The 11,919-nt window shown below is 38.2% G+C and overlaps 1 protein-coding gene and 1 long non-coding RNA gene across 3 annotated transcripts; one reads left to right on the forward strand and one right to left on the reverse strand.

The window, feature by feature from the left end:
* Positions 1 to 3,580: 3,580 nt before the first annotated feature.
* LOC133296929 (uncharacterized) lies at positions 3,581 to 4,990 on the forward strand. The gene is made up of 3 exons (XR_009749576.1): positions 3,581 to 3,635; positions 3,920 to 3,994; positions 4,714 to 4,990. It is a non-coding gene; the product is annotated as an uncharacterized LOC133296929 (long non-coding RNA).
* Positions 4,991 to 7,009: 2,019 nt separating this feature from the next.
* On the reverse strand, positions 7,010 to 11,535 carry LOC133296933 (glyceraldehyde-3-phosphate dehydrogenase, cytosolic-like). Of its 2 annotated transcripts, none has more exons than XM_061495975.1 (11): positions 11,485 to 11,535; positions 10,576 to 10,676; positions 10,298 to 10,413; positions 10,098 to 10,197; positions 9,498 to 9,560; positions 9,255 to 9,315; positions 9,078 to 9,175; positions 8,041 to 8,183; positions 7,844 to 7,927; positions 7,494 to 7,583; positions 7,010 to 7,086 (listed from the first exon to the last, which is right to left on the reverse strand). In XM_061495975.1, exons 1-11 carry the CDS (start codon positions 11,513 to 11,515, stop codon positions 7,041 to 7,043), a joined length of 933 nt encoding a protein of 310 aa, XP_061351959.1. In that variant the 5' UTR covers positions 11,516 to 11,535; the 3' UTR covers positions 7,010 to 7,040. The 2 variants fall into 2 exon arrangements, with proteins under 2 accessions (XP_061351959.1, XP_061351958.1); XM_061495974.1 differs by having other exon boundaries at positions 9,414 to 9,560.
* Between the last annotated feature and the right edge of the window lie 384 nt (positions 11,536 to 11,919).

Below are 11,919 nucleotides of genomic sequence, written 5' to 3' on the forward strand. Positions count from 1 at the left end.
ATATGTATATTTTGATGTCATATGATGTATTTTGGAGGACTTAGTGCATGATCATTGTAGTAGTAATGGGTATCTGATACATGGTTACTTGCTTTGATCATGTTCATTTTGTAGCTAAGTCCTTTGGCATGTATATGAGATTTGTAATTAAGACATGATGTAATATTGTAAGTAATGAAGATATTTGTGTATGATGATTACTGTAAGTTAAATGCATGAATGTATTTTTATGTATTGGATATGTTGAGCTGGAAAGTCAATTAGGTACCTTGTGCTAAGTTGGGAAACGTTGAGAAAACAAAGGTTATGCTGCCCAATTTCCGTTAAATCAATGATGAGAGGATGAGAGTTAAGCAATGATATAGGGATATCACAAGCTTGTTAAATAGGTTGTAAAATGTGTAGGATTGATTCCCCAAGAAAGATACATGAAAAATATGAGTATAGGAAATTGCCCAGAAGAGGGGGCTTAAGCCTGCAAATGGAGGCTTAAGCCTGCTCAGGGGGCTTAAGCGCCCAGGAGGGGGCTTAAGCGCCCTGATGCACCTGTGAAGACCAAAAGCTTTCTGCCGCCTGGGGCTTTAGCGCCCAAAATGGGGGCTTAAGCGCCCAGGTAGCGCGCTTAAGCGCCCTGGAGCGAGCTTAAGCGCCCTTGGTGGCTAAAAATGTAAATTCCCTCTGTCTGTGGGCGCTTAAGCTCCCTGGAGCGCGCTTAAGCGCCCTGCCCGCGTAGTTTTTCAGCATACACCTAAGTTAGTAAAATTGTCATAACTTGAGCTACAGGGCTCCAAATGAGGAGCGGTTTGAAACCACGAGTAGCTAACGAAGAGATCTACAACATAGTAGAAGTTGGGAAATAAATAAGAAGTAAATTAATGGTTTAAAAATGGAATAAGAACATGATGTTAAGCTTGGTTTATCTGATTCCGCAAAGTAATATGGTTATGATCACACAATTGGATATTTTAAATTCGGCGTCGTTTTAAAAAGAAAAATTTATCCGGATTTTTAATTGAGCCAATGTGATTGTAACTGCGCTTAATATCATAATGCGATGTTAACAAACCGGTTCTAGAACGGGGTGTTACATTTTATGGTATCAGAGCAGTTTCGTCGGGAATAACTGTTAGCTATTGTTGAGTATGCTTAGTGTTTGATGCTTTATAGTTGTTTTAGTACTCTTGATGATTATTGCATTTGTGATCACTAAGTGTGGGCCTGATCAACTCACTTCTTTGTGTAACATGTGTAGTGACCTGACGAGGCACCGAAACAACCCCGGACCATCAAACACCAATGCTCAGCCAGAACCTGTTTTGGCTGCTCTTGTGAGGCCCAGAAGTGGCCGTGGGGCAACGGGCGTACCGCCTGATCCCGTGGCTGAAGCTCTTGCAGCCGTTCAGAGAGAGTTAGCTGCTAGCAGGCAAGCCAATGAAAATTTGTTAAAGACAAATGAAGACTCGCGGACTGCTATGGCCGCGATGATGACCGAGTTGAGGACGTTGAGGGATCCTAGGCCCGTGAACCGGCAACCCACTCCTCCTCCTCACACTGCTACGCCTTCTCCACCTCCTTCACAGGAAGAGGGTGTAGCGGGTAACAATGAAGGTGAGGCTAGCCACCATTCTGATAGTCATAGCCATCACATTGAGGTTCGTCAACCACGTGTTGAGCGTGTTGACGAGCATGAAGCTGAAGAAAGAAGATTGATGGCTTTCCGAAAACACAAACCTCCTTCTTTTAAGGGAGGTTATGAGCCAATGGCGGCTGCGAAATGGCTCCAAGCTATGGAGAAGATATTCAGGGTGATGAGATGCCCTGATGCAATGAAGTTGGCCTACTGTGTTTATATGCTGGAAGAGGAAGCGGAAGATTGGTGGACCAATACCGTGCAGCCATTAGAAGCTGAAGGCCGGGAAATCACCTGGCGGTTGTTCGAGACGTTGTTCTTGGATAACTACTTCCCTAGGGAGGCTAGGGAACAGAAACAGAATGAGTATAACGATCTCAAGCAAGGGTCGATGACAATTGACCAATATTTCGCCAAGTTCAATGAATTGGTGAAATATGCTAACTATGGGAGAGCCTTACCCATTCCGGCCGAGATGATCTCTAAATTTCAATGGGGTCTAAATGAGAAGATGTCTCGAAAGATGTCAAATTGTGACATCCGAGAGTTTAGTAGATTCGTGAACCAATGCCGGAAGGTGGAAGAAGTTTATGGTGTGCCGAAAAGTAAGAAGTCTTCCGAGGCACAAGCATCTGGTGCTAGTGGAGCAATTGGCTCTACTTCAGAAAAGGGTAAGAAGATGGATGACAGGAATATTAAAGAAAGATTACAAGCTAAACAATCTGAGGAAAAGTTTAAGAGAAGCGGGAGTCAACAGAGTTGGGACAATGAAAGACCTCTTGTGCCCCAGTGTGACAACTGTGGGAGGCATCACAAGGGCGTTTGTTTGATGGGTCAAAACGTATGTTTCAAGTGTGCTAGACCTGGTCACTATGCGAGGGATTGTCCCCAAATCGTGGGACGAGTTGCTCATGTGCAAGTGGTCTCTGGTCTTCCAGCAGCGGCACATGTTAGCACTTCGACCCAACCCCAGCTAGAGAGGTTCCCATACTTGACGGGAGGTATGACGCATGTAGATTAATATGACATGCATAGTTTATTGAGGTTGGAGCCACACGTGCTTAGACTGTGGACTCAATTATGATTGTGTGACTCGTTATGTCTAGTAATTAAAGACTAGACTATGTATTGATTGCTAAAAGATGGTAAATTGTATGCAATGACCTTTCCATGGATGTAGTGGTATTACCTCCATGAGGATAGTATCCTATGAGATAGAGAATTCTCATGAAAGGTCTATATTGAGGGGAACTTCCCTTGGAGTTAGCCTTCGGGACCTCCTTGTGGTCAGATACCTAAGAGAAACAGCCCATAGCGGATCTCTCTTGGAAGTTCCATCAGATGAGATTTTATGTATGAGGTTATTAGTAGGACCGCAGAAGGTAGTGAATAGGTATGACCCTGGAGGAAAACGAAAGATAAAAGTGCTTGAACATATTAGTATCACCTAATTATAAAACATAGATTGAATCATGAATGAAACATTTCATCTTATGATAAGATGATGAGGAAAAGAGGAACTGATTAATAGGGTAACTTCGGGAACACAAGAAGAGTTATCCGATAAATCCATAGATGATTGAATGAGTGGTTTTGTCGATTTTGAGGACAAAATCGTTAAAAAGGTGGGGTGAATATAATATCCCAAACTTAAGCATTTAATTGATTAATTTTAATTAAATAATTAAGCATGTTTTAGTGAGTAAAATTAAGTAAAAGACTTAATTAACAGAAAGGAGGAGAAGAGAAGAGAGGGAGAAGAGAGGAAGAAGGAGGGAAAACCTAGTGGGAGCAAATCCCAACCGTTTTGGGTGATTCAAAAGCCTAAACTACTCTAAATCTTCCCCTCTTTCATAATCCTAGCTTGGTTTTGAGTGGGAGTCCTTGTGGAGAGAGATATTGGTCCCCAAAGATTCGCCCCTTTTGAGAAGTGTGGGGTTTTTGGAGTTTCTACCTCCATGGAAGCTTGAGGAACACTCATTCCTCTATTGTGTGATCATTGGTGGTAAGTTTCCACTCTCTTTCACATGATTCTTGGAGATTTGCATGAGTTTAGGGTTAATGAATAGTGTTTTAGGGTTTTTATGAAATGTTGAGTAGATTGGCTATGTTCAAGGAAGAATGTGGCTTAGAGTATGTTGTGAAAAATGCTAGGAATGACATTTAATCGGTAGAAATGAGTTTATAGTGTTATTTTAGTATGCTTTGATGTTTGGAGAAATCTAGGCTTGGAACTATGGATTTCCTTGCATTGTTAGCATTGTTTGATTGTATTCCTTGTGTTGATAGGATTGAGGCAAGAGGACCAAGTGGAGTGACCAACCCTTGGGGTTGTGTGCAATTGAGGAAAGCTCAAAGAGCAAGGTAAACCTTTGGACCTTGTGGTTGATCCCATTGAGTGTTCCACCATACTCCGTTGAGGAGAAATGGTTTATGAGATGTGATATGTAATTATGATAGTGATTGTATGCTCATGCATTGATTCATGCATTGATACATGTTATGATTGATTGATGATTATTGGTTGATGTTTGATTGTTTAAGAGTAATTGAGGAATGATTATAGAAGTAGCAATAATGAATGAGGTAATGGTTGAGGATTGTGATTGAGGTTATGAGTGATAGTATTATGATGAGGATGATTGGTAGGAACTTCCCTTGGAAACAGCCCTATGTGGATCTCCATGTGGTTAGAGCCTAAGAGGAACAGCCCTATGTGGATCCCTCTTGGAGGTTCCTAGATTGAGGAAAGGACTTCCCTTGGAAACAGCCCTAGGTGGATCTCCATGTGGTAAGAGCCTAAGAGAAACAGCCCTTTGAGGATCTCTCTTTGAATAGATTGAGGAAAGGACTTCCCTTGGAAACAGCCCCATGTGGATCTCCATGTGGTAAGAGCCTAAGAGAAACAGCCCTTAGTGGATCTCTCTTGGAAGTCCATGTGATGCTTGCTGATAAGAATGTGTTAAGCTATTATGATTATGTGTACATCAAAGTGAACCTTAGGGTGGAGTGATCTCCAAGGACCTCTGGTTTACTGTGATATATTCGTATATCTCACCCCGTGTTGTGGGGCATCATTTCAGGTACTGATAGAGGTGAGGTTGATCGAGGCAAGAAGCATGAGTAGACTGTACCTGATAGCTGGACATGTTGAGTTGCATGCCATTTAGCATTGCTATATGTATATTTTGATGTCATATGATGTATTTTGGAGGACTTAGTGCATGATCATTGTAGTAGTAATGGGTATCTGATACATGGTTACTTGCTTTGATCATGTTCATTTTGTAGCTAAGTCCTTTGGCATGTATATGAGATTTGTAATTAAGACATGATGTAATATTGTAAGTAATGAAGATATTTGTGTATGATGATTACTGTAAGTTAAATGCATGAATGTATTTTTATGTATTGGATATGTTGAGCTGGAAAGTCAATTAGGTACCTTGTGCTAAGTTGGGAAACGTTGAGAAAACAAAGGTTATGCTGCCCAATTTCCGTTAAATCAATGATGAGAGGATGAGAGTTAAGCAATGATATAGGGATATCACAAGCTTGTTAAATAGGTTGTAAAATGTGTAGGATTGATTCCCCAAGAAAGATACATGAAAAATATGAGTATAGGAAATTGCCCAGAAGAGGGGGCTTAAGCCTGCAAATGGAGGCTTAAGCCTGCTCAGGGGGCTTAAGCGCCCAGGAGGGGGCTTAAGCGCCCTGATGCACCTGTGAAGACCAAAAGCTTTCTGCCGCCTGGGGCTTTAGCGCCCAAAATGGGGGCTTAAGCGCCCAGGTAGCGCGCTTAAGCGCCCTGGAGCGAGCTTAAGCGCCCTTGGTGGCTAAAAATGTAAATTCCCTCTGTCTGTGGGCGCTTAAGCTCCCTGGAGCGCGCTTAAGCGCCCTGCCCGCGTAGTTTTTCAGCATACACCTAAGTTAGTAAAATTGTCATAACTTGAGCTACAGGGCTCCAAATGAGGAGCGGTTTGAAACCACGAGTAGCTAACGAAGAGATCTACAACATAGTAGAAGTTGGGAAATAAATAAGAAGTAAATTAATGGTTTAAAAATGGAATAAGAACATGATGTTAAGCTTGGTTTATCTGATTCCGCAAAGTAATATGGTTATGATCACACAATTGGATATTTTAAATTCGGCGTCGTTTTAAAAAGAAAAATTTATCCGGATTTTTAATTGAGCCAATGTGATTGTAACTGCGCTTAATATCATAATGCGATGTTAACAAACCGGTTCTAGAACGGGGTGTTACAATAAATCGTTAATTGTTACATATATAGCATATACTTAGAGGTGGCAAAGTGGGTGGTCTGCTCCGTCCCGCCTCATCCCGCCATCAACCCGTCAAAAAATGAGTCAGCCCGCTACACCCCGTCCCGTTTGGCGGGTTAGCCCGCCAGCCCGAGCTTATTTTACACTGACTCGCCTCGGCCCGTTTACGTCCGTCATTAACCTGCCAAAAAATGAGTCTGGCCCGCTTTTGAGATGGGTTGAAAAACTCAGCTCGTCCCACTCCATTTGGCGGGTTGGGCAGGTTGGCCCGCCGAGCCAATCCCATTTTGCCGACTCTATGTGTACTTGCAACCAAAGTACACCTAATTGTGTATCCTCAAAATAGTCATGCAAGTACAGGATGTAGCTTAGTCATGGTCAAAATGTTGTGTAAAACATTAATTTTTGTTAAGAGACTTCAACTTGGTCATGACCACAAGGTACTTTTCCAATAAATTTGATTACGTAAATGTCATTAAGCTGACTATTGTATCTTATGCAATAATGTAGTAAAACTTAGCTTTTGCTTTTTCTGTTTGATGTTCAGCTATATCATTGTCTCGGAACATCCACAAAAAGAACCACAAGGAAAATGGAAAGGTAACTTCGAACTCTTTTTTTTCTTTCTTTACTTTAGCATTTTATCCTCCTAAAATAGAAAATGTTGTAACAAAGAACACCCTCCAAAAAATGCGTAGGAGCTAATAAAAGTAAGAAAACATTGATACAAATATAGATAGATATCACCGAGTAACATATATCTCTCAAGATTCGATGCCAATAATGAATATGGTAACTTAGCAGTTAATTAATACTATCCTTGACAAGAAGAAATCTAATAGTATAATTAGTCTTAAGTAGAGGGTGCCACCCTGACACCACTTCCTGTATTTTCACTACATCATCCAAAAAGTAAACATTATTCCAAATACTACTTAATAAACTTAGAGCAATAAACTGAATGCTAATAATGCAAAGTATAGGAGCTTCAAGGCATGAGATTTGGATCAAGCTCCTTGCAGCTCATTTAACAGAGGCAAAATTATTCCAAAATCTACTTTGCTGAATGCTGATCTCTAAGATAGAAGCATCAAGGCATGAAATATGAGCCAAATTCCTTGCAGCTCATTGAACTGAAGCCATGTGTCGGATCAAGTCAACCACACGTGAGCTGCAGTGAAAAGAAACATCATTGAAAGTGAAATTAGGGATGAAAAGTGCACAAGAAATCAAAAACCATTTATAGTGAGAACTTGATGGCACTGCATAGAGTACTAACTTCAAAGACTGATTTGTATGTGTGTAACCTTTATCTTTTGGGACAAGATTAAATAATGTATAAACTGACTCAAATACATACATGCATTATTCATGTTCATTTTATTTACTTCAAAGAAAGGCCTAAATGTGACACCAAATAACAAATGTTGAAGATGATCCTATGATTATGGTGTTTTTTTTGTCAACAAGAAATTAAATTCAATCACCTAAAATATTTTAAAGGATAGCTCACAAATTTAACAGAAAAACTAACCATTTGTAAAAAGATAAAAGAAAAGGCATAGAAATTTGTTTTACCTGTAGCCCCATTCATTGTCATACCAAGAGACAAGTTTCACAAAATTGTTATTCAAAGAAATTCCAGCCTTTGCATCAAATATGCTTGACCTGCCAGAGCATGTAGTGGATCACATGGTAAGCTTCATCTCACTAATTCACTTGCAAAATTTTAAAAGTAACAAAATCTAGCAATAAGGGAATAAGTACAAAACAAGAGTAACATAATCTAGCAAAGGTACCAAAAGACCAAGGCACATCTAATTGTTAATCCTAATTCCTTAGTTCCTCTTGCTAAAGCTAAAACCAAATAATTTACACAATGCATGATGATGGCATGCTAATTTATTAACTATGAGTATCATCATCACCTGCAGTCACCAACAAAATCGGTAGACACAACATCATCCTCTGTGTAACCAAGGATTCCTTTCAAACTTCCCTCAGATGCTTCCCTATGAAAAATTTGTGAACAAGTGAAGATGAGGACTTTATCATAGGAACTACATTTGGAAAAATAATAAAAGAGAATACCCTTATCCCCTTAAAGAAAAAAGCTTATTATTACTTGATAGCAGCTTTAATTTCATCATAACTGGCTCCCTTCTCAATTCTAACAGTGAGGTCAACCACTGAAACATCTACAGTGGGAACTCGGAAGGACATTCCTGTCAACTTATTATTCAGTGCTGGCAGCACCTTACCAACAGCCTGTAAAGTTATGAATATAATGGCCACACAGTTGTTTGTCAGAAAGAACTCGTGTGAGTACTCTAAATATGTATTGAAAGATAGTAAAAATTGGAAAAATGGAACATAATTTAGTAAAGATAACAAATACAAAATTCAGCAACTCTAGGAAAAGTTATCATTGGCTTAATTGACATTACTAATTTTCAAAGTTACTAACATGCTTTGCAAAAGTTGAATAGTTTTTCCAAAAACATTACTATTTCTCAATTTAAAAAAATAAAAATTGATAGAAGGGTTTGTTAAGCATTGGAATCATTACCGAGGGAGAGGGGAGTGCCAGAACATCTGGGACTAGAAAAGAAAGCACATCACTGGTTGATCAGATATAACGACTTGCATTCACATGTTGCAGGTTTACTATCACTTAAAGGGTAACTCGAACTTGAAATCACATGAACAAAGGAAGGGAAAGGGATGTTGTTATGAATCAACTTTCCCAAAACTTAAACATGCCCCTTCAAGCATGAGCTCTTTGGGCTTGAAAAAACTCTAGACCACTTAGTTATATAGACTCTGATAATGTCATGAACCAATTATTCCAAAAACTCAAGCTATTAGATGAAGACACGTGAATGAATGGATGATGATGATGCAGTTGAATTGTGTAAAGCTAAGGACCTAGATTTTTTTTTTTTTTGGCTACTTAGGTGACCCTATAGTTAGCCTGTGTGGTATATAACACTGGACAAAGAAGGATTAAGCTCAACTTTTTGAGGTACTAAAATAAGGTACACACAATATATTGGAAAATATGCATGTCAAATTAGTATGCAAATAACAAAAAAAAAAATTAGCAGATTAAACATATTTTTTGTGGCTATGTAAAATTATATATACAAGTCAGATAGATACCTTAGCAGCTCCAGTACTACTGGGAATGATATTCACGGAAGCAGCTCTACCACCTCTCCAGTCCTTCATTGATGGTCCATCAACAGTCTTTTGGGTGGCTGCGTAACATAGAAAGACAAGTCAATTAAATAATGAATTTTGTGCAATGAAGAGTAATGCATAACGTTACATACTTACCAGTAATAGAGTGAACAGTACTCATGAGACCTTCAACAATACCAAATTTGTCATTTATAACCTGAATATATTTCAACAAGATCACTTAATTGAGTTTTGTTTTTCCCAAAATAACAAGAATTTTTCTTTCCAACTTGAAGCAACTACAAGACAAACTACCTTTGCAAGTGGAGCAAGACAGTTGGTTGTGCAGCTAGCATTTGAAACAATGTTAATATCTGACTTGTATTCTTTCTCATTGACACCAACAACAAACATTGGGGCATCCTTGCTAGGGGCAGAAATAATGACCTTCTTTGCACCACCCTAATATCATAGGACATAAACCACAAAATTAAGAGAAAAGACCAAACATGAGATCAAACAGGGTTTTAACTTTGAAAACACTAAAAATCAAAATCCCTCCAAAAGGTTTCTAAAACATTGGTTAGTAAATATTCTTGAACATGGCTCTTGAAACAAATAGCATTCCTCTCTCCTTGGTCCATTAAACTGGTATAATTAATGCTTGCAGAACCCCATAAAAACATACAATGGAAAATATAGAAAAGTATTTGCAGGATGAACATTTTCCACACTAATTTTAATGTCCTGAGATTATGAAACCATGTTAGATTGAAAACAAAGTTTGCCAAGATACTTAAAAATCACTCCCCATTAAACTCTGATTAGCGAGGGTGGGTAAGTATAATTCTTGTACGCAATCTTATCCTTATATAATTACAAAGAGGTTATTTCCTGAATTTTGTGACCTTTCAATCACAAAGGAACAATTATAGATGGTGGCAATGACAAATATAATTGATTCACAGCACCATGTGATTTGAATCCTTAATGACAAACCTTCAAGTGGGCAGCTGCCTTATCTTTATCAGTGAAAACTCCAGTGGACTCAACAACATAATCAGCTCCAGCCTCACCCCATGGAATCTCCTCAGGGTTCCTAATAAAATAAGGAAACAATTTAACCCTGAGAACTTGGTTCATAGTGTAAGTCATATTGTATCCACATCCAAATTACTTAACATAGTATTAGAATATACCTGATACCGAAAACAGTGACTGGTTTACTACCAAAGAGAAGGGTTTTGTTGTCCTTAAGTGTAATTTCATGGTGTTTATATTGCCCATGAACAGTATCATACTTGAACATGTAAGTCTGCAGGAAAAAATTTCCAAATTATTAAAGGACTGAACTCAGTAACATGTGACTTCAGGGATGAACACAGAGTGTATATACAGAACAAATTTGAAACAAATGATAGTTGATCTTTCTTCATTGCTATTTGCAAACCCAACAAAATACTAGAGTTTTGCTTACCATGTAATCAGTTGTAATGAAAGGATCATTAACAGCAACAAGCTCAACATCATCTCTCTGCAATGCCACCCTTGCCACCAAACGGCCAATCCTTCCAAATCCTTCATCATCAAGAGCAAGCACATATATACACACACATTATTTATCATCTACCAAGCAAAAAAAACAAAAACACCAACAAAAGTTTTTAGGAGTGGATCCTCTCACGTGTTATCTCACATGATCAAATCAACAGTAATTAACATCACCATCAACAACACTTTTATTTCAAATTAATTGGGGTCGGTGTTAGATGAACCCAAATAAAAAATATAAAGAGATAAAAATAAAAATAAATGAAATAATATATATATTTATATATATTAGAGGGCGAACAGTAATAGTGGTAAAGTTGTTTTTTTCGTGACTGCAAAGTCATGGTTCGAATCTAGGAAACAATCTCTTTGTAATTATGCAAGGGTAAGGCTGCTTTCAAAGATTGCCTCCACCCCACATTAGCTAATCGGGTTTAACTGAAAATGGTTTGATTTGATATATATATATATATATATATATATATATATATAGGGGAAAGTACTTCTTATGTGACTGCAGAAGGAAAAACTTGCAGCAACACAGAATACGCGCGTCTGAATCCTGTTTTTTTTTTTTTATAGAATCCGCACGTGTATCCTAGTGTTAAAAATTTGCTGAGAAGCGACGGACCCATATATATATATATATATATATATATATATTAAAAAAAAATTGAAAACCTTTTACATAACCTGATAATGTGAAATCACACATGAAAGGATCAATTTTCGAAGATATTCACTTTAACACTAATCAAATAAGTTGATAAGTTCAAACAAAGTTGAGACAGAGACAAAAATATAAAATAAAATGAAAATGGCATTATTGGAGTACCATTGATACCAATCTTGATCTTCTGACCCATGAGTCTCTTTCACTCTTGTTTACCTGATACGAAGAAAAAGAAGGTAACAAAAACAAATGCACACAAAGGGCAATGAGTGTGAGTAAAGAAGATCAAGGACAAGTGACAATGAGCTTATATATATATAATGGACGTTGAGGGAACATGTGTTAGGGGAAATAGTCTAAGGTTGTGTGGTGTGTTGTGGCATGTATCCGTTGATTTCGAAAGAAAGGTTCAAGCACTCACATCATCAAACCATAACTGTCCCGATATAACCGGCTTTTCTGTAGAATCGGTAAAAACCTATATACATCCAATTATGCATGGTGTTTCTTAAAATATTATAAGGGTTTTATTAATCTCTTTTTATATAAGATAGGTATCTTATGTTGTAAAGAGAAACTAGGTGGGTCCCACCATTA

The sequence above is a fragment of the Gastrolobium bilobum genome, unplaced genomic scaffold, assembly GCF_033153095.1.
Source record: "Gastrolobium bilobum isolate Gb01-03AN ecotype WA unplaced genomic scaffold, APGP_CSIRO_Gbil_v1 utg54160, whole genome shotgun sequence".
NCBI lineage: Eukaryota > Viridiplantae > Streptophyta > Magnoliopsida > Fabales > Fabaceae > Gastrolobium > Gastrolobium bilobum.

Excerpts from the sequence above, each read along its gene's own strand:
- LOC133296933 (XM_061495974.1), bottom strand. The coding sequence starts at position 11,515 with ATGGGTCAGAAGATCAAGATTGGTATCAATG. Across the intron at positions 10,677-11,484 it reads GATCAAGATTGGTATCAATG|GATTTGGAAGGATTGGCCGT; the intron begins GTACTCCAATAA and ends TTGATGATGAAG. Across the intron at positions 9,316-9,413 it reads GTCTTGCTCCACTTGCAAAG|GTTATAAATGACAAATTTGG; the intron begins GTAGTTTGTCTT and ends AAATATATTCAG.